The following is a 23,032-nucleotide window of genomic DNA, read 5'->3' on the forward strand; positions in this document are numbered from 1 at the left end:
CGGCGGGGTGGGCGTGTCCCGCGGGCGCGCGCGGGCGGTGGAGGGGGCGTGTCCCGCGGGCGGCGGCGGCGGCGGCGGCGGCAGCGGCGGCGGCGGCGCGGGCTGGGTGCGCGGCGCAGCCTCCTGTGCTGGAATGTGCGGCTCCCGCGAGCTCGCGGCGCAGCAGCAGAGCGAGCGCCGCCGAGGCCCCGGGCCACAGACCCCGGCGGCGGCGGCGGCGGCGGCGGCCGGGACGGCGGGGCGGGAGCCGGCGGCCTGAGCGCTCTCTGCGAGCCCCAGTCCTGGGCCTTCGCGGGCCTCGACGTCCCCAGCGCCCAACTTTTCCATCCTCCCCCTCCCCTCCCCCCGAAACTCCGGCAACAAAGAAAAGTAGTCGGCGGAGGAGCGGCGACGGCGGGTCGCCCGCGCCTCCTCGCCGGGGAAGGCCGGTAAGCGCGGCGCAGGGCCGGGGGCTCGGCCGGGTGGGGGAGGGCCGGGCGGCGGCGGCGGCGGCGGCGGCGGCGGCAGGGGGAGGGCGCGGAAGGACGCGGAGCGAGGCGCTGTCCAGGGCTGATTTGCAGATACTGTGGCTCCGGCGGCGGCCGCGGCGCGGGGCGGGGGCGGGCGGCCGGGCGGGATCGGGTTACACCGGCGCGGCCCGGGGGCTGGGCCGGGGGCGTCCCCGGGGAGCGGCGTGGAGCCAGGACCCCCTCCCCAGTCGCGGGCCCGGGCGCCCTCGGAGCGGGGTCCCGAGGAGCCGCGCCGCCTGCGGCCCCGGCCCCGGCCCCGGCCCCGGCCCCGGAGCTGCCTCCCCGCGCCCCCGGCCCCCAGGTCCCGCCGCAGCCCCTCGCCGGCCCGCGGCCCTGTCGGCCCCGCCGGCCCCGCCGGCCCCCTCCCTCCGCGGCCTCTCCCTTGCGCCGGAAGGCGCCGTTGAGTGCGGCCGGGCGGGTTGAGTCAGCCCCGCGGCCCGGGCGGCTCCGCCAATGGGGCTGGACAGCGATTTCTGCTCCCGGGCCGCCCCGCCGCCGCGGCCCCCCGCGCCCGGCCGCCTCCGCGCGCGAGCTGGCGGGACCGGGGCGCGCGGCCCGCGGGGCGCCGTGGGGCAGTGAGTTCTCAGACTTCCGGGGCGCGCGTGGGGGCCCCTCCGGCGCTTGGGGCCCGACGCCTCCGGAGGGCGCCCGCGGAGCCTCCCGGGCCCGCCGCGGAGGGTGAGCCCGGGGCGCCGGCGACGCGGTAACTTTGCCTTCCCCTTCCCGGACTCGGGCCCGCGGGGCCGGGGAGGGGGCGGCGGCGGCGGCGGCGGCGACGAGCGGGGAGGCCCGGGTCTGGCCCAACGGCGCCCCGGGCTTGCCCCGCCGGCCCCGCTCGGCGTGGGGGGGGGGGGCACCCGGGGAAAGGGCTCCGGGACGAGGGTCGGGGCGAGTCGCGCGAGCCGGGGTGGGAGCGCGTGCAGTGAGCGCGCCCGGCCGGGAGGAAGCGAGAGCGCCCGAGTTTTGCAAAGAGCTGCTTTGTGTTTGGTATTTTGAGAAAATGGCCGAATGCCTATTGGAGTGAGGAATGCCGCGGCCGAGGCCGGCGCTGCTGGCGGCCGCACGGAGGAATCCGTGCAGCACGTTGGGCTTTGGGGCTCTGCTCAGACGGCCTCCCCCGACCAGCGTGAAAATTCCTTTAGGGACCGTAGTTAGGGCTGGGGCGGGGGGGGGGTTGCAATTAGAAAAGGCGACGATCGGGCCAACTGCGAGGAGCCCGGGCTGCTCAGCCCTGGGACCGCCGGGGCCCTGGGTTTGCGTCCTGTGATGGCATTCGGCCCCAGCTCCGGGGACCTCGCAGACCCCGCTCGGTTTGTGTTTATGCACCTGGGTGAAAACCGACTGCTTTTCGTCTTTGGGGTTTGATTGCATTCTTTTTTTTTTTTTTTTTTTTTTTTTTTGAGGGCTTGCAGCATAACTTTGCTTGCTTTTTTTTTTTTTTTTTTTTCCTTTTTCTAACTTGCAAGACAGCGCTCAGTTTGAGAATAGCACCCTGTAGATGGGAAAGTAACGTGGTTTAAGGCGACTTTAAAAGCCCAGCATGTTTTCAAGAAGGTGATCTTGTAATGGCTTCCCCCAAGCAAGTAGGCCAAGTCCAGCACAATGCAAGAAAGTTGCCGGTCGTCGGGTCGAGCTGTACGATTATTAGCGGGTTTGAAAGTTTCTTTATTTTCATTAGTGAAGTTTTGAATGCATGGAGCTTCCCTTTTTTTTTTTTTTTTTTAACAGGAAGAAAGGTTCGCTTTTTTTTCTTTTTTTTTTTTTTTGCCTCCCTTTAAAAAGGTCGAGTCATTAAGAAAATAAATAAATAAACCGAGGGGTACTTTTTCTCAGTTTATTCTTCTGGAGTTACTTGAGTTCATACGAAATTCAATTCACTTGACCAATTAATACAGGCTTCTACTTTCCAGACGTGTTTGTACTTAACAAATGCACAGTATGGTTTTTGGATTTCTCCGCTTTCTGACCAGTAAACTGCTGAAGGGGGCCAGTTGGGAGGACAGCAAGTTTACTCTTCACGTATTGAATTTAAAAATGATTTTAACTAACATTAAAAATGAAGTTCCTTAATTTTTTTTTTTTTACAAGAAAGATTTAAAACTGCTTGAGGGAAGGCATGCCAGGCGTAGGCCTAGTGGATGCATGAGTTACGTCCAACAATTGATAGAAATTTTCGTAGGGATAGTAGAAGTTTTTTTGGCGACTGCAATAAAGAAAATTTGGAAGTACAAAAATGTATCAAAGCCTTAATTTTAGCAGTTAACAGCATATATTGAATTTAAAGATTACATTGGAGAACTTTTTTTTAGATACGAGGAATTACAGCAACGTTTTGGATGTTGTATTTAAACCGGTACTTTTGTGTTTTTTTCTTTCTTTCTTTCTTTCATTCATTCATTCTTTCTTTCTTTCTTTCTTTTTTTTTTTTTTTTTTTTTTGTCTTATTTTGAATTCAGAATACAGTCATGGCCACCCAGGTAATGGGGCAGTCTTCTGGAGGAGGAGGGCTGTTCACAGGCAGTGGCAACATTGGCATGGCCTTGCCTAACGACATGTATGACTTGCATGACCTCTCCAAAGCTGAACTGGCGGCGCCCCAGCTTATCATGTTGGCAAATGTGGCCTTAACTGGGGAAGTAAATGGCAGCTGCTGTGATTACCTGGTTGGTGAAGAAAGACAGATGGCAGAATTGATGCCTGTTGGAGATAACAACTTTTCAGATAGTGACGGAGAAGGACTTGAGGAGTCTCCTGAAATAAAAGGTGAACCCAGTGGACTGGAAAACATGGAACTGGAAAGTTTGGAGCTCAGTGTTGTCGAACCACAGCCTGTGTTTGAGGTATCAGCTGCCCCAGAAATTTACAACTCAAATAAAGATCTTCCTCCTGAAACACCTGGAGCAGAGGACAAATGCAAGAACTTGAAGAGCAAACCTTTTCGCTGTAAGCCATGCCAGTATGAAGCGGAATCAGAAGAACAGTTTGTGCATCACATCAGAGTTCATAGTGCCAAGAAGTTTTTTGTGGAAGAAAGTGCAGAGAAGCAAGCAAAAGCCAGAGAATCTGGGTCTTCCACTGCAGAGGAGGGCGATTTCTCCAAGGGCCCCATTCGCTGTGACCGCTGCGGCTACAATACCAATCGATATGATCACTATACCGCTCACCTGAAACACCACACCAGAGCTGGGGATAATGAGCGAGTCTACAAGTGCATCATTTGCACATACACCACAATCAGCGAGTATCACTGGAGGAAACACTTGAGAAACCATTTTCCAAGGAAAGTATACACATGTGGAAAATGCAACTATTTTTCCGACAGAAAAAATAATTATGTTCAACATGTTCGAACTCATACAGGTAAGAGTACCTTGTAGTCCTTAAGTTCAGTTCTCTTCTGATCATTAATTCAGTAGGCAGTTTAAAGTAGTACTAAAGATGGGGGGATTCTGGTTCTTTTTGCTGTCTTTGTGACCTTGGATAAATGATTTAACCCCTTTTGTGCTTCAGTTTCTCTCCATGGTGGTAATAACAATAGGGATTGGAGAGTACATGAAGAAGACTTGCTTCAAAGAATGGCCAAGAGAAATATTATCAATGTTCTTGTTAAAATTCATATTCTGACAAGTTGGGATAGATCATTTAGCCAAATTAGACTTTTTTTTTTCTTCGAAGATATATTTAGTTGATAGTGAATACATCGAAGACGCAATGTAGTTTCCCAAAGAAATCGAGGATTTAGACAGGAAGGAAAACTCAGCGATTAACCCTTGCATAGAGCCATTTCACAGAAGCCTTAAACTTTTTAAAAAACTTGTCTGGGTATTGAGTTCCTAAGTGGAACAACTTGTCTCCAAAACATAGGAATGTGAGAAGTAGTTTTTAAAAGATTGGTGGGGGGCAGCCCGGTGGCGCAGCGGTTTAGCGCCGCCTGCAGCCCGCGGTGTGATCCTGGAGACCCGGGATGGAGTCCCACGGCCGGCTCCCTGCGTGGAGCCTGCTTCTCCCTCTGCCTGTGTCTCTACCTCTCTCTGTGTGTCTCTCCTGAATAAATAAATAAAGTCTTTAAAAAAAATTAAAAGATTGGTGGGATTGCCACACTTGCAGTCATTTTCCTGAGAAAGCAAACACACAGGTGGAAAATGAAGCTATTTTTCAGACCAAAACCAATGCCGTTCAGCATGTTTGAACTCATGCTTTCTCATTTGTAAGTGTACTCTATGAAAAAAATAGAACAATGTTAAAAATTTCAAACATCTCAAATACCAACATGTATGTCCATTACCTATATTTAATAGTTACTGATATTTTATCACATTTAGCAGTTTGGGTTTTTTTTGGGGGGGTGGGGTGGATAACTATTTGCTTTATTGAGATACAGTCCGCTACCACAGAATTCATCCATTTAAAGTTAAAATTCACTGGTTTTTGTATATTCACAAAAGTTGTGTAACTATGACCACAATCAGTTTCTAGGACATCTTCAACACACACGCACAAAATGCTATTAGTGTTTGCACCCCATTTCTCCTCAATACCCCTTAATAATTCATTTTAAAAAATAAGCTCTCGACCCATTGTGGGACTAGAACTCAAGACCCTGAGGTCAAGACTTGCATGCCCCACTGACTGAGCCAGCCAGGCACCCCAAGGAATCTCATTTTTTAAGGAAATGTTTGCAACTTAATGGTAGTTAATTTTCTTATATTTTTTTCTGCTAAGAATTGGTACCTTTGAGGACTGAGTAGTGGTCTGAACAAAATGGATAGGGTAATCTAGTACAGTACTCTGGATCAGAAGTGAAAAGGGGTTGTAGGGATGCTGTTTGCATCAAGTCACTTTTGCAAGAGTCATCACTTAGTAGGGCTGAACCCCACAGGTAAAGTAGGGTACAGTGGGGAGGGGATTCCATTGTGCTTACTGAAGTGATGGATTTAATAAAACTTGCAGATGAACTTATTACAAGAAAGAGGGCACCCGGGTGGCTTCAGTTGGTTGAGTACTTGACTCTTGATTTCAGCTCAGGTCACAATCTTTGGCAGTGGGATCAAGCCCCACTTGGGTGGAGTCTGCTTGTGGCACCTCCCCTCTCCCCTGTGTTTTCTCTCTCTCAAACTAAAAAAAAAAAAAAAAAAAGATGTCTGAAGCAAGATTTCTAAGCCTCTAAGAGATGGTTCCTGTATTTAAAACTTTAAAATCTAGTCAAGTAAAAAAAATGTGTAGATCCTTTGGAATTTGTTGTAACCTGTGATTTTCTCCATGCTTTGAAACCATTTTAATTTCAAAAGTCAAGAAGTTCAAACATTACAAAATTACATGGCATAGGAAATGAAAGTTATTTGGAAATTCTACCCCATTAATCACTTAATAGTTTGAATTAAACAGACTAACCTTATATACAATATCTTAAAATAAATCCCAGCTACTGTATATACTTCAGCCATAAGTACTTCTTATTTATTTAACAGGTTTTTGAAAACCTTGGGGCTTAATTTAGATTGGCTGTGATCTGTACGGCTTTCAAGGAATAGCCAGGGCATGACTTTGATCTGTACATTTTATGAATTGTTTTAATGGAAGTATAATCGATGACTTTTACAAATATATGTACTCATAACCACCATGCAAGTCAATATAGAGAATATTATCAGCACCCCAGTGCTTTTGTCTTAATACATTTTGATTTTTGACAGTTCGTATTTTGAGTAATTCATATTCCCCCAAAAAGCTAAAAATGTTTTCAACAGTAAATCTAAATTTGTCAATTTAAGAATATTTTTAGAACCAAAAAGAAAATGGAGAGTACTGGAAAAGCTTTTTAGTATTTTATGTGTATTTCTAATTTTTTTTCTTTTTTTTTTTATGTAAAGCTTTTTTTGTTGTTTGTTTGTTTGTTTGTTTTTTTAAAGAACTCTTGGGATGCCTGGCTGGCTCAGTCGTTAGTTAAACCTCTGACTCTTGCTTTAGGCTCAGGTCATGATCTCAGAGTTCTGGGATAAAATCCCAGAGTCGTCCTCCATGCTTGGAGAGTTAGCTTCTCTCCTTCCTCTGCCCCTACCTCTTTCTGTGGGTTCAAGTAGAATACTCTCTCTAAAATAAATAATACTTCAAGGAAAAAAACAACAACAGCAAAACAACAACAAACTCTTGGCATTTAAAAATTCTTTTGTACAGTGGTTTAATCTAATTGAAGTTTAGTTGACTGCTTTTTAATGGGTATATTTTATGTCCTTAACTATACCATCCATGAGTTTTTCTTGCCATTAATTTAAGGTTGGTATTTTCACAGTAAGCTAACAGTGGTTGTATGTATCTCATTTCACATTTATGTGTGCGTGTGTGTGTTTCCCCCCACATTTTAGTGTTAAACTTGAGTGATCTTAATACTTTTTTGAAAAGATTTTTTTTCTTCCTAATGTTAATCTTCTTTGTAATTTTGAAATTTTTGGTAGGCATTTTAAAACCATTTGGTAGTGTATACTACATCAGGAGGATAATATTTTGATTATCTGAATTCTGAGTATTTCTGATGTTAAATGCATGGTTCTGAAAATTGTGTTTATGGAAAAATGAATTTATTTAATGCTGAAGAGTAGAGATAAGAAATGATAGAATCACTTCTCATTTAAGTACCCTAGTTTCAGATTCACTTAATGGGTCTCTTCTGTTCTTTAGTGCCCAGTGTTGGGTACTTCTATGCAAATTTGCAGAACAATCTATTGAGGAACATAAGGTAAGTTACAATAGCCCATGTTTACTGAGAAGAAACCCTGAAGTGATGTGTCCAAGGTCATATATAACCAAGAGTCAAAGTTCAGTTCTCTTTTTATGGGTAATTATCATGGTGTGGGCTGAGTATTATTTTCATTTGAGTTTTGAGTCCAAAGATTTTTAATTTTGTGGGTTTGATATTTAACCAGTTCACAAGTTCTACTTGAAAGATGACATTTTTGCCTCTATGTGTGACTGAAAAATCACTTAAGTTTTCTGAAGTATCTATGCTCATTTTGTAGAATTGCAGATAGAAGCAATCTATTCTGTTATAAAGAATTTTTTTTATTTTTTCTGTTATAAAGAATTTAAATGTAAATTATCCTTAGTTGATCCTTTTTGTTAATCTATAATGGTATTTAGTTTATCTTCCATTTCTTTCTGTAACTGCTTAATTGAGATAGGTTTTACATACCATACAGTTCACTGTGGATTGGCTTGTTCTAGACAGTTCATATAAATAAAGTCATACAATAATATATGGTCCTTTGTGACTGCCTTCTTTCACTTAGCATAATGTCTTCAGGGTTTATCCATGTCCTGTATACAGTACTTGTTTTCCTTTTGTTGCCAAATAATCTTTTGTAGGGATAGACCACATTTTGTTTATTTAATAAATCACAGTATTTGGATTGGTTCCATTTTTGGCTATTGTGAATAATTATGCTATGAACATTCATATACAAGTTTTTGTGTGGACATACGTTTGTTTTTCTTGGGAATATACAGTTGACCCTTGAACAATGCAGAGATTAGGGGCAGTCGAAAATGAGCACATAACCTTTTGACTCCCCCAGAACTTAACCACTAGTAGCCTAGCCTACTGTTGACTGGAAGCCTTACCAATAACATAGTTGATTAACATACTTTGTATGTTGTATGTATTATATATTGTATTCTTAAGATAACATAAGCTAGAAAAAAGAAAATGTTATGAAGAAAATCCATGAGGGGGCTCCTGGGTGGCTCAGTCGGTGATGAAGCATCTGACTCTTGATTTGGGCTAAGATCCTGATTTCAGGGCCTTAGGCTCTGCTCAGTGGGGAGTCTGCTTGGCATTCTCTTCTGCTCCGCCCCTCACTCTATCTCTCTCAAATAAATAACTTTTAAAAATTATTTATTTGAGAGAGAATGAGGCAGAAGCAGGGTCCGCTGTGCAGGGAGCTAGATGCAGGGCTCAATCCCAGAACCCTTTGGCTCATGACCTGAGCCAAAGGCAGATGCTTATCTGACTCAGCCACCCAGGCGCCCCAATAGATAAATGTTTTTTTAAAAAGAAAAAAACTCAATGGAAAGAGAAATAAATGTACTGTATGTAGTGTATTTATTGGAAAAAAGCATCTATATGTGGAGGTCCATATAGTTCAAACAGTTCAAACTCCTGTTGTTCAAGGGTCAACTGTTTATCCCTAGTAGTGGAATTGCTAGACCATATGGTAACTATGTTTAGTCATTTGAGGAACTGCTAAACTGTTTTCCAAAGTGGCTGCACTATTTTACAGCCTCACATTGTATGACTTCCAATTTTTCCATATCCTAACCAATACTTGTTAACATCTGTCATTTTGATTATAGCCATCCTCATGGGTGTGAAGCCTTCATCTCATTATGGTTTTGTTTTGCATTTCCATCATGGGTAAAGATACTGTGAATCTTTTCATGTGCTTATCTGTCATTTATATATCCTTATAAGAACACATGCAACATTTTTAAAGCTAAATTCTTGGAGATTGAAGTTAAGAATTCTTTTGGTATGACCTATATCGCTAATCTGTAGCTACCAACTAGTAACAGCTGTACAGCTACTAGGAACACATTTCCTACTCCTTATCATATTCTTCCTCTTTTCACTTTTTTGTCTTTTCCTTGTCCATTTTATTAGACATATTTGTTACTGGAAGTTTTACCATATAGACAAAATAATAACTGGTATTTATTGAGGGCTTTATGTGCCAGGCACAATGTCAAATGCTCTGTATTACCTTAAATTTAAATTCTCACAATTCTAGGAAATAAAGGCGCTTTTACTTTTAGGGAGGAAACTTGCCCAAGGTCGTAATTATTATCTTGTGGCCAAAGACTGGATGAAAACAAATTACAAATTGTCGACCTTTTTTTTTTAATTGTCAAGGTTTTTAAAAAACCTGTTTTGTGGTTGACAACCCATATCCCAAAAATAAACGTTTCCTGCCATTAAGTCTTAAATTGCTTAGTACTGAAATCACGGTCTTCTCATCTGCAATTGCTATCAGTTCTATGGCTTTATGAGCATGATTTGCTTTAACACTGATCTAATTTATGAAAGGTTTATCTACCTTTCATAGTATTTTTAGCTTAATTACCCCCACTCAAGTGTTCTTGCTTTAAGCTAACAATTTCAAATGATAGGTTTATTTTTCACAAGAATAAAAAAAAAATACTCCAAGTCACAGCAGGAGAAAATTTGGGTAGATTTTTTTTTTTCTAAGGGTAATTCTAATTTAAAGAAAAAGATGCTCCTTGATATCTTATCAAGATAAGTATTCAGTTCTTAATATTTAATGTGATAGTATGTAGCATTCTGGGAAAATTAAGAGGGCTATGAGAATTCAGAAAGCCAGTGATCTTTTTTGTCAGCAAAGCTGAAATGTAGGTAATGTGAATTCTGAGTTAAATCATTGATGTGTCTAATACATGATAAAAAATTGACCATTTTGCCAGGAATAGGAAAAAAGAATCCTTATCAAAAAAAAAAAATGCTCAGTGTTGAACATTGTGTGTATTGTTAGAATTGTATTTCCCTTATTTTATCATGTTTAAACCCTAATCATTATATTCTTGCAGGGGAACGCCCATACAAATGTGAGCTTTGTCCTTACTCAAGTTCTCAGAAGACTCATCTAACTAGACATATGCGTACTCATTCAGGTTGGTAAGAAATGGAAACTCTTCTTTGATTTTTAGTATTCAATACCTCATTATAAGGAAGTTCTTCTAGACCTGGAACTGGGTCATTATTTATGATTTATTTATTTTAAAAATCAAATTATTTATTTTTAATATAATTTAGAAATTAAGAGTTAAAAAATCAGTGTTGTATTTAAATGTAGGTTCTTAACAAGGAATCCATACGTGGAACTCTTGAAACTGAATGTGAATGCATGCATGCACGGTTTCTGGCTGAAGGGTCCATAATTTTCACCAGATCTTCAAATTCCATGATTAATAAAACTGGAAGTGCTATTGTAGACCAATGCTGGTTCATACTTTTGAACAACCCCTACCTTTTCACCCTCTCCCCTACTCCCAACACAGTATAACACCAAGTTTCATAGTATGTGATTTCCAGTTATAGGGATTCCTTCTTAACTTTTCAGGTCCTAAAGTGTGAATTTGTCCTCTTTTTGAGAGCTGATAGGGCTTCTGTGGACTAATTTACAAAAGCCAGACTTTAAAGAATAATCGGTAATTCTAGGATCTCAATTTATTAACATATAATAGATAAAATGCAGGACTATAAATGCAGTGGAAGATTTGTCCATTCTGGTGACTGAAATAATGTGATCACCAACCAGAATTGGCCCCCATTATCAAGGTAGATAGATGGCAGAGTTAAAAAGTAAATATTAGCATAGGTGGTTTTTTTTTTTTTTTTTTTTTTTTTTTTTTGCCTAGGTGGTCTTTAAAGGATAATTCATTTTGGCTATAATTGACTCTTGGTGAACCACCACAACTGGTCAGAATACTTTCAAACTATGCCAAAATTTTGGTGATAACCGAAGTCTGTGTAGACTTAACCTCCTTTAAGTTAATAATTAATTGCCTGAAATTTGTGCAGTTTGCTTGGGTAGCCACTAGCCTCATGTGGTTATTGAACTTGTGAAATGTAGCTAGTTTGAATTGAAATGTATCAAATTCATAGTAGAACTCAAACAGTATAAATAAAAGCACATAAAATATCTACTTTGGGGCACCTGGCTGGCTCAGTTGGAGGAGCATGTGACTTGATCTCGGGGTTGTGAGTTTGAGCTCCACATTGGGTCTAGAGTTCTTAAATAAAACCTAAAAATTTTTTTTGAATATTGGTTACATATTGACATAACATTGGTTATATTGAGTTAAATGAGTAGTAAAATTTAATTTTACCTTTGTAAATGTGACTACTGAAAATTTAAAATTACATATTGTATTTTATTTCTATTGGATATTGCAATTTTAAGTCAATAAGTAACATTTGATTATAGTACAGGTTGTGATTTGAGCACTATAAAGGGGTCACATAATATGCTTACTAGCTTTTCTTCACCCTACATTCTTGTCATGTTAATATACTTTGAATGTTCTTTCTAAATCTCCTAAGCTATTGAATTGAGTCACTTAACCAGAAACCTGAATTTATTGCTTAGGGGTACTTCCTGGTTTCATTTTTCTGAGGGTAATTTGGATGTTGTCTCAAGTTTTGTTGAGGGTAGGCATCATGTTCTATTGATAATTGTGCTTTAGCCCTTAAATGAAACGTATAAAAGTTTTATGTGAGTTAACTAATTTTAGTCCTTATAACTATGCTATAATGTATAGGTTCTATTATTGTCCCCATTTTACCAATGCGGAAACTTAAGGCATTGAAGAAATGTGGCCATTTTTTCTGTAGAGTGTCCTCCTTTCTAGATTTGTCTTACTTGCTTTCTCATGGTGTCATTTGGTTTTTCCTCTTTACCTGTGACTTTGTATTACTTGTACACTGGAAATTAAATTGGAATGCTTGGATTCTACTTCATGTGTCTCATTTGAAAGTACTATCTGGTTGGCTCACTAGTACTCTTGCTGGGTTACTGGATTAGAATGATGACATTCTTGTATCTTTTTCATTGAATAGATAATATTTTTGTCACTGTATAAGTGTCGGTTTTACACCAGTCAGTAACTTCTGCCTGAATAATTTTGTGTTTGCTTAAAAAAAAAAAAATTGTGTTTGCTAACTGTTGTCTTTTGACTCTCTTTGCTGTATTAAAAAGATGATATTCAGTAGTTGGCTGTTACAGTACAGCAAGTATTTAAAAAATTTCTTAATGAGTAGTAGTTACTATTTTCTTTTTCTTTTTTTTGTTTTTTACTATTTTCTTTTTAAAGATTTTATTTTGGGTCCCTGGGTGGCTCAGTTGGTTAAATGTCTGCCTTCCGCTCGGGTCATGATCCCAGGGTCCAGGGATGGAAACCTACATCAGGCTTCCTGCCAAGCGGGGAGCCTGCTTCTTCCTTTCCCTCTGTCTGCTGCTTCTACTGCTTGTGCGTGCTCTCTGTCAAATAAAATATTTTTTAAAAAATAAAAAAATAAGGATTTTATTTTTCTAAGTAATCTCTATACCCAGTGTGGATCTCAAACTTAACCCCACGATCAAGAGTCACATGCTCTATCTACTGAGCCAGCCAGGCACCCTAATAGTAGCTACTATTTATTGTATGTATGTCAGGTACTGAGAAATTGGGATTTGTTATCTCTAATCTTAGTATTCCTTAAATGGTTTATCTTACTTTATGGATTAGATTTAGAGAGGCTAAATGTTTTACCTATGGTTAATTGTCATTCCTTTAGATCAGAAGAGCTAGGATTTGGCCTTAAACTCCTTACCCTCACATTTTCAGTTAAGCAGAGTTAAAAGAACATTATGGCTCAGAAAATGGCTTAAGAGACTATAGCATAATGACATTGGAACCACAGCGTACGGAGAGAGCGGGGATCTGTGTTTTATTGGATGCCAATAGTTTGAGTGGCAGACAGGAAACAAACATGGTTAGTTTGTTTTGTGTATGAGTGTGCAATTATAAAAAGTGAGGCTAAGTTAGGTCAAATTAGATAGGTAGTCTTTTTTTAAAGATTGCATGGAGTCTTGCATGGAATGAATCTCTTGGGTGCCTTCTCTGTGGTCTGGAGTCTTTTAAGGTCTCCATGGGTTGGTTGGTTCTTGTTCATGTGAGTGTGTTTTAGAGAAGAAAAAGTATGTGCTTATTATTAGTCTCTTATTTTTGGAAAAGATGAGGCTCTATGGAGTTGATACATTTTAGCTTAATTGACAGCTTATAACACTGGTTGTTTACTTGGAGCAGTTTCATCCATAAAATGAGTCTTTTAAATTAGGAAGGGATCAGAATGTTGATGAGGTGAAAAATTGACACACTAAACCAATCTGACATATCTGGTCTTATTCTCTGTTTTATTGGTGTTTCTACCTAATGGTATTAAAGTATCCTTCACTTGGCTAGTCCTAGAATCTACACTGACATCCACAGCTCTCCCTTTCTTATTCTCAATGGAGATGCTACCATTTGATGAAATACATCCAGTTGGTATTTGCTGTTAATGATATTTTTGTATATATCACACTGGCTAGTTCCCTATTCTGCTAGCATAGGAATTCATTTTGAGTATTTTTCCATAATGAGTGTAATGGATGCTTTTTTTTTTTAGTAACTTTTTTTTTTTTTTTTTTTTACTTTGATTTGCCTGGATGCTTTTGTGTTTTGGTGTTGTTTTGTTTTGTTGGATGCTTTTGTTAAAGGAGATCAACAACTTGCCAAGTTCTATCTCCATTTACTACTCTTTTTAAGATGGAAAAATATTTTATTCAACAATAAGTTTATTTTCCTTTAACCAAGGATTTCATAATTATTATGGCGGCACTATTTTAATAGCTGGGTTTATTTGAAAGGCGTTATGGTTTAAAAGTCTTCATGAATTCCAGAATATGTTTTTTTCCTGGGTCTTTGCTATTTTATTTTATTCCCATTTTAATATGCCATGTCAAATTCAACTTACTATGCAGTTTGGGCTTTTTGTCAGTAAACATTTTTTACTGAAGTATAGTTAATATGCAATGTTACATTAGTTGCAGGTATGTAGAATAAATTTTTAAACAGTATTCTGTTGAGGTTCATTAACACATGAAAATGCAGACATGCATCTGAAGTGTAGTTACTTCACAGGATTTCTCCTGTTTGACTGCCCCCTAGAGGAAGGAATCTTACACCCTCAGAAAAGTTCTGTCCTTGCCCTTGCCAATCAGTACTTCCCCGCAACTGATACTGATTTCTAGCAAGAAAGACTATTCCAACATTGTTCTATAAGATGTTTTTGACATTCATCCCATGCTGCTTTATCAGAACTTTGTTCTTATTGCTAAGTAGTAATCAATTGTATGCCCTGTTCTTTATAAAAAGTTCCCTTTTCTTTTTGGATTCTTGATAAGAACATATAAATTGTATAAAAAGCTTTGCCTTTTGAATTTGTAATGTACCTGTAAGTTACTTTGGGAAGAAGAAAATAGATATCTGACACATTTATAAAGATTAAAAATATAGATAAATATTACTAGAATTGGAAAAGAATTAAGTTAAAATCATTGATACAAGGCAAAAATATATATATATTCAACTAGGCGCTAATAACATACAGTTTTGATGACTAGATATCCTAATACAAGTAATATTTATTTATTTATTTATTTATTTTAATTTTTATTTATTTATGATAGTCACACACAGAGTGAGAGAGAGAGAGGCAGAGACATGGGCAGAGGGAGAAGCAGGCTCCATGCACCGGCAGCCCGATGTGGGATTCGATCCCAGGTCTCCAGGATCGTGCCCTGGGCCAAAGGCAGGTGCCAAACCGCTGTGCCACCCAGGGATCCCACAAGTAATATTTAATGGCAAGAAAATAAAATTGAGGGGGAGAATGAATGGAGCAAGTAAATTTTGCCATCAAAATTTAAATAGGTTTTTATGAACTCCCATTCTCTGAACATTTCATAGGTGGAGGCTTGCATTTTGTTTTTGTTTTTTTTTGGAGGCTTGCATTTTGATGCTTGCTATGTAAATATCCTCATTTGTTAGGGGTTATACAATGGTGATACTCCATTATAATTCTTTTATTAGCATAAATATTTTCCTAAAGAGAGAAAATTCATCAGCCATTTGTTTACTCAGAGGTAAGGTTTAAATGGACAGGCAGGATAAACCCATGAATCTTGCATTTTATTAACCTATTCTAAAAGTACCAGTCCCAAAAGTGATGATGTATAGGGAATGTATATGAATTGCTTGCCTCTCTGTTCATCCTAAATGCTTTATGTAGAATAAATTATAGCTCAGAACACTTAAGAGTATTTTACAGATGAAGAAATTGAGCCTTACAGTTTTCAGTACTTTGCTCAAGATTTCACAGTGAGTTGGAGAAGAAGAGCCCATATTTGATCCCCCAAATTGTCTCATTTTAGAAAAGGTTTTAAACATTATGCCACCTATTTTCCCCTATTCTATGTCTATATATGTTATGCAAACGATTGTCCCCACTGAGGTCATTCATTGGAGAGGACAAGATAGAGCCAAATATAGAGTAATGCAGCATGTTGTAGAAACCTCTATTTATGAATCTATTAGTAGTCTAACATGGGAAAGAGTTGTCCAGTTAGCTACATAACCAATCTGATATACCTGGTAAGTTTTTGTTTCTGTGATTATTTTATCATCAGACATTTTCAAATCATGTAAAGCTTACCATGGTTTTACCTAATGTCTGAGAAATTTACTTTGTGAAAAAAAATTAGATTTGATAATAAATTTGAGAATGTTTGAGAGATGAATTTTCATAAATGTCAATTTCCATTTTTCTACTATGCATTCCATTGGACCAGTGGGGTATGGATACCATTTGGTAATATTTACTAGAGTGTGATCTAGATGGGTATGTATTCAGGTAGAATGTTAATCTTATACCTTTAATTTGGGGGTGGGGGTGGTTTTGGTTTTGTATGTACCTGTGATCTGTGATCATGACTTTGTTCAATTATTTTACATACCATATCTATTTGTATGCTGTTTCTCATTGATATAATTTCTTTGCCCATATGTTAGAAGAAGGTAGGGAAAAATCAAAAGGTTTCTGGTTTGATTATATTTTTGCCTTAAAATAGCAATTCTGGCATCTGGAAGAGTTTGCTGAATGAAACTTTACTCTTGCTGGGATGAATAAAATGGTTAAATTTAAAGAAAAGGCCTTTTGCTCCTTGAGGCCAAAAACTTTGTTTTATAACTTCTACATCTAAGGTCTGAGAATATAGCCTGGAGTATAAGATACTCCTTTTGAAGTCTCAAGATTTATCTTAAAAATGTATGGGAATTATATATTCTATTCTATTCCATTATATATTTGTTTTGACTAAATGTAGAACATTTAAAATTAATCTTTTCTCAAAAGAAAAAAATTATCTTTCCTCTTTGAGTGCCCTTGCCCCAAAATTCACATCCACAGCCCAACCAACTTTGCCAATAATTGTTGTGTACTTCTTGATGAATCATTGTTCTCTTATACAGTGTTTGAGAGTTCTAGCTTGACAACTTTTTAGAAGATGATGGTTAAATGAGGTAATTGTTCCTCCATTTGGTATGAGAATCCATGTCAAGGGGTAGAGAAAAGATCTACAAATAAATATGGTAAATGTAAAGTGCATGATACAGTCTTTTCAATGAATAGTTTGTGTTGTGTGTATGTTTTAACATCCAATTCCTTATATTTTAATAGAAGCGTGAGTTCATTTCTTAACCTATGTTCTAACATCTCTTAATTTACCTTCAGGTGAGAAGCCATTTAAATGTGATCAGTGCAGTTATGTGGCCTCTAATCAACATGAAGTAACCCGCCACGCAAGACAGGTTCATAATGGGCCTAAACCTCTCAACTGTCCACATTGTGACTACAAAACAGCAGATAGAAGTAATTTCAAAAAACACGTAGAGCTACATGTTAATCCACGGCAGTTCAATTGCCCTGTATGCGACTATGCAGCTTCTAAGAAGTGTAATTTGCAGTATCATTTCAAGTCTAAGCATCCTACTTGTCCTAATAAAACAATGGATGTCTCAAAAGTGAAACTAAAGAAAACCAAAAAGCGAGAGGCTGACCTGCCTGATAACAATATTACCAATGAAAAAACAGAGACAGAACAGACAAAAGTAAAGGGGGATGTGGCTGGAAAGAAGAATGAGAGGTCTGTAAAAGTGGAGAAAAAAGATAATGTTTCAAAAGAGAAAAAGTCTTGTAGTAATGCTTCCACCCAAGTGACTACTAGAACTCGCAAATCAGCAATGGAAACTAAAGAAATGGATGTGCATACAGGAAATAATTCAGAAGCTACCGGTAAAACCAAGAAAAGCAAAAGGAGGATGGAAGCTGAAGCCCATTCCTTAAAAGACCCTGTAAATGATGAGGAACCTGTGACAAAAAAGAAAAAGAAGGCAGAAAGCAAATCCAAAAATAGTCAGGAAGTGCCAAAAGGTGATAGCAAAGTAGAGGAGAATAAAAAGCAAAATACCTGCGTGAAAAAAAGTACAAAGAAGAAAAGTCTGAAAAATAAGTCAAGTAAAAAAAGCAGCAAGCCTGCTCAGAAAGAGGTTGCTCAGAAGGAGCCTGCTCAGAAGGGGCTTGCTCTGATGGAGCCTTCTCCTCCCAAGGGGCCTGCTCAATTGGAGCCTTCTCCCAGGGGGCCTGCTCAGTTGGAGACTTCTCCTCCCAGGGGGCCTGCTCAGATGGAGCCGCCCCCGGCCCTAGAGTCTACTCAGATGGATGTTGGTCAAATGGAGCCGCCTCCCCCAGTGGAGTCTGCTCAGATAGGGTCTTCTCAGATGGAGCCACCTCCTCCCATGGGCCCTGTTCAGATGGAGGTTGTTCAGATGGAGCCTCCTCCCACAGAGCCTTCTCTTCACATGGAACCAAGTCCCAAAAAGTCTCCTCGAAAAGATAAAAAGGAAAAGTCCAACATACAGAGTGAAATGGCACGGAAGGAGCAAGTCCTTATTGAAGTGGGCTTAGTGCCTGTTAAAGATAGCCAGCTTCTAAAGGAAAGTGCAAGTGCACAGGATCACTTACCACCACCACCACCACCACCACCACTGCCGCCACCAAAGGAAAACTCAAAAGAAGAGGAGTCAAAAGACCAAAAATTATTCACTGAAAACGAAGGAAGTAAAGAAGCCCCTCTTCAAAAAGTAGAAGTAGAAGAGGCAGAGAAAGGTCTAGCTGGTCTTGCTGCTATTAAGGAATCTGCCAATATTTCATCCTCTGAACAAAACTTGACTATACCAGAGGGTGAAATTTTAGATGCTAAGTGTCAGGCTGACACTGTGCTTTGTGAAATGGAAATGGACACTGATGAGAACAAAACAGAGAATCCCCCTGGCAAAGGCCCAGCAGTTGAAGAACCTGTTTCACCAGTGCTGCATCCCCTACCAATAGAAAACCATGAAGCAGTGTCTAAAACTGCTGTGACATCACCTCCTGTCACCATGGCAGTAAATGAGTCTCAGGAAATGGATGAAGATGAAGGCATCCACAGTCATGATGGAAGTGATCTAAGTGACAACATGTCAGAGGGTAGTGATGACTCTGGATTGAATGGGGCCCGGCCAGTTCCACAAGAAACCAGCAGGAAAAATGCAAAGGAAGCCTTAGCAGTCAAAGTGGGAGAGGGAGATTTTGTTTGTATCTTCTGTGATCGCTCTTTTAGAAAGGAAAAAGATTACAGCAAGCACCTCAATCGTCATTTGGTTAACGTATACTTCCTTGAAAAAGCAGCTAAAGGGCAGGAGTAATTAATCTTAGGATAAGGCTTCAGTTCTTAGTTTATGCGATCTATTACATTTAATATTCATTTATAGCTGTAGACAACCTTTTGTTTTTTTAAATTGCTTTAATTAGTGTCCAATGTTGATTTTTAAGTGGCACTCTTTTCCTTAGGACTCTGTATATCTATTGATGGATAAATTTTAGCAAATCCAAGGAAGTTAGTGTACTAAACCAGCAGATACCTAAATCTGTTAGTTTATACATTTAATTGAAATGAGAAGGCCAAGGTGGTATTGTAGCATTCTGTTGCTTTGTCTGGCTGTAACTTGTCACTTTTCTTGCCATGTCTGTCTTCTTGTTTCGCTTTAGTTTTTTCTTAGTTCTTTGTTTAGTTCTATAAAAATTGGCATACTTAAATAGCAAATTACTTGAATTTGCCTGCTTTATATAAAGTTAGCACTTTAAAATTTTTTTAGAGATGAGAAGAGACATTTAAATTGAAGAAAAATTCTCCCAACAGTGGACATTGTATCAGTCCAGGTATTTACTTACTGAGTTTTGATCAATATTTCTTATTTGTGTATGTTAATCGTCATAAAAACAATGATTTTGGTGTGTTTTTTTTTTCTTTCAAGTTTTTTTTTTTTTTTTTTTTTTTGGTGCTTTAATGGCTTAAGATGTTGCACATTGTTTTGTTTTTTTTTTAACCTATGCAGTTCAATTTTTTTCTAGAAATAGTATTCGTGTTGAACAGTAACACTTTATACATATATATGCATGTTTATTTTGTCCTCTTTCGAGGGATGCTTTTAGTCTTGTTTGCAAAAGGGCAGTTTTCTTTTTCCTTTGCTGCAATTGTCTTTTTTGCAGAATATTAGTGTGTGCAAATTTGTGAGCAAATGAAACATGCAGGTTCAATCCATTGATTTTGAATTTCACATCTTATATCTATGCCAGAATCTGTATTTCACATAAGTTATTTATTTTAAATGGATGTAGTGAATTCACAGCTCTCATTTTGACCTTTACAATAAACCACTAGACTCTATATTAGACAGATTTTTATCTCAGATACCAACCATGAGTAAAAATTTTTGGCTTGTTTTAGTAGAACTACTTCCTTAAATGTGCAGTGTTAAGTCATATCTTTGAGGAAAACCTTTCTGCATAGATGGTTGGTGTCCATATGGCTACTCAGCTGAATAAAGAACTGTAAGTGATATTTGGAAACTGCAAACCTGGAATTAGGAGGCATAATTACTCCTTTAAGTTATACAGAATATCGGTTGTGAGATTCCAAAGCCATAGCAATTACACAGAAAACCTAGGTTGAGAGAGGTAGTAGTATGAGTGCTGGTAGACCAGCTGCTACTTCCTTCCTATGAATACAATGAAAAAGGCAGGTGAAACTCAAGTACAGTCCAGATTTTTAAAATCATACTTTCTCAGGGATCTCCACAAACTAGTGGGTGTCCTGGCTGTCCCTGTGACAGCCTCTTTCTACAGGTGAGGCCTCAGATGAATTGCAGCTATCCTGGTGTTCCTGTGGGGGCACTTTGTATTAAGAAAGAGTGTACTTCTAAACTTTCTTGGTAGGTTCTTTGGCCAGTTGCCAAAGACTGAAAGAATCCAACAGGATTTTTCTTGCTGATAGCAGTTAATTCATTGCAGTCAAAGTATGATCCCAGTAGGGAATCTTGAACAATTCTGATCCTCCCATGTTCTATTCTGAAATAACCACTTTATATTTCATTTATTTTCTTTTATCTGGTGATCTCTTTGAGGCAGGCTTCAGAGTTTGGCAATGCAACATGAAAAGAATAGGAAAAGCATTGATGAAGTGTGGTTGGAAACTTGTTAAATATCTGAGAGTGAAGTTTGAGTTAAAAGACATTTGAACTTGGGATTGACTGGGAGGCCAAAGATTTAAAGAAGAGAAGATTCTCTCAAGACACGAGGAGTAAGTTGTGTGTTAATGGTGTGTGTTTTGTGTGCATGAATGGGAATTATAAATGATGTTGAATTCTAGGTGAATTCACGGCTCCGACAATCATTGTCAACAGAAGATCAAGCTGCAAATATTTATGTTTTAAAACTTAAATTATAAAGCTAGTTAAATCTTTCTAACAACTAGTTTTAATGTTCATGGGTACATTTTATGTAAGTTACCTTTTACATTCTATATGAAAAGACTCATGTTAAGTACAGATTGGAGATTGGGAATCAGTTTGGGGAAGAGATTTTGTGGATTCTTTCATCCTACAAAAGAGAAAAATTAGATGTCTGGGGAATTGGACTAATTTTCTTATCTAGTTTTTAAGACTAGAATGCTAAAAAACAAAAATATGAAGGAAATTAAAACCCCTTATTATTAAATTGATCTGTGAAAACATTGTTACTGGAAATTGAGTGGGACTTGAGGCCTTTCTTCCAGAAAACAAGGACTTGATTGTCAGGCCTATATTAGGTTCTGAACCTTAATGCCATGTATTTGTACTTGTTAAAAATTGTTTCAATGAAAAATATATTAGTAATATGAACTTCTGGTTTAGTTGGGAGTTCTTCCATTTGAAAAATGTGATATTTGCATGGAACTGTTTGAATCTTTGTTTTCTCAGTTTCCCCTCCACTGGATAGAATTGAAACTAGAATTTTCCCTTTTGTTAAAGGAATAAAAAGTGAATATGTTATTTGTAAATTGATGTTTAGTAACTAGAGATAAACTTGAAATACTAGAATACACTATAAGCCTAATCCTAGGTAGTCTTATGAAAATGTATCTCTTTTTATCTTCTGAACCTATCTATATTCACATTGCTCTTCAAGATATCTTAAGTTATATTTTTTCCTCTTTTCAGAGCTGCTTCTTTGGGGGCTACTTTTTTTTTTATTGAGGTGTAATTCATAAGGGGCTACTTTTCTGATAAGGCTTCTTATAACTATGGCTGGATGTTTTGTTCTAGTCTTCCAAGAAGGGCCATTTTATTTTTTAGAGTCACTTCTAAAGTCATGTGGTCTTTAACTTTGGGGACTATTTTGCATATAAGTGCTAATGCAAATAAATTTAAACCCAAGTAGACCTCATCACATGTCACCCCATGAATGTTGACAATGGAAGGAATACCTTGCCTGTAGTATAATATCAGTTCTGGACTGAAAAGCTGGGGAAGAAAATTTTCTTTTTTGCATAAACCAGAAAAACCGCTAGTGTGCAGTTTCCTTGTTGACCTCAGCAGATGAACTGAGCTGATAGTGTTATTTCAGATTCGCGAAATTATCTGAATCTCGGTTTGTGTAGACTTGCAATCTACATGCAATTTTAACTAAATCAGATAGCTTTTACATTTTCACTTTGTACATAGGCTCTCCCCACCCTTTTCAACATCCATTAGTTAATTGATCTTTGTAAACTGGCATTGAAACATTACAACAATGTTTTGTTGCACCAATTTTATAAACTTTTACAGTGCAATACGTGTTATTTTTCCGAGACAAACCAAAGGTTAACTTCTCAAGGTTCTTGCTGCCTGCTTTAGCAGCATTTGATGGGAGGATCTTTTATATACATTTGTAATAGATGAAAAACCAGATTGCAAATCCTTTTTTTTTTTTTTTTTTTTTTTTTAAAGCTTAAACCATGTACCAAGTTTTTGGTCCAAATTGTGTAGGATAAGTTAAACTTAAATTGCATTCTATTAACCAATATGAGTGTATTTCTGTAAGCATAGTTATGTTGAAATAAAGTTTTAAAAAGCATTTATGCCTTTGTTTATTATTTGGTAGGTCAAATATCAAACCGAATTATTTTGCTAGAATTGCAAGTATATTAATTCCAAAATTATTACCTCTGATAAACCATGGTAGGTAGAAAGGTCATCACAATCCATTGTTTGGGGTAACAGTCTAGTGGGTAGTCGTCCAAAGTAGATCTTCCTCTACTTTTTAGGAGGTTGAGGTCAGGGAGAAACAACCTGAAGACAAATCACAGGATGCTTTACATAGTAATTACTTCCCAACCCCAGGTTCCCTTAACAGCTTTTTCTTTTTTTTTTCTTTTCTTTTTTTTGTTTTTTTTTAAATTTTTTTATTTATTTATGATAGTCACACAGAGAGAGAGAGAGAGAGAGAGAGGCAGAGACATAGGCAGAGGGAGAAGCAG

General features: G+C 39.0%; 1 protein-coding gene across 3 annotated transcripts; it reads left to right on the forward strand.

Moving 5' to 3' along the window:
* Positions 1 to 216: 216 nt before the first annotated feature.
* Positions 217 to 22,629, forward strand: REST (RE1 silencing transcription factor). Of its 3 annotated transcripts, none has more exons than XM_072775180.1 (4): positions 217 to 428; positions 2,966 to 3,869; positions 10,104 to 10,187; positions 16,888 to 22,629. In XM_072775180.1, exons 2-4 carry the CDS (start codon positions 2,975 to 2,977, stop codon positions 18,897 to 18,899), a joined length of 2,991 nt encoding a protein of 996 aa, XP_072631281.1. In that variant the 5' UTR covers positions 217 to 428; positions 2,966 to 2,974; the 3' UTR covers positions 18,900 to 22,629. The 3 variants fall into 3 exon arrangements, with proteins under 3 accessions (XP_072631281.1, XP_072631280.1, XP_072631279.1); XM_072775179.1 differs by lacking the exon at positions 217 to 428 and adding an exon at positions 1,049 to 1,187; XM_072775178.1 differs by lacking the exon at positions 217 to 428 and adding an exon at positions 1,074 to 1,212.
* Positions 22,630 to 23,032: the final 403 nt, after the last annotated feature.

The sequence above is a fragment of the Canis lupus genome, chromosome 14, assembly GCF_048164855.1.
Source record: "Canis lupus baileyi chromosome 14, mCanLup2.hap1, whole genome shotgun sequence".
Classification (NCBI taxonomy): Eukaryota; Metazoa; Chordata; class Mammalia; order Carnivora; family Canidae; genus Canis; species Canis lupus.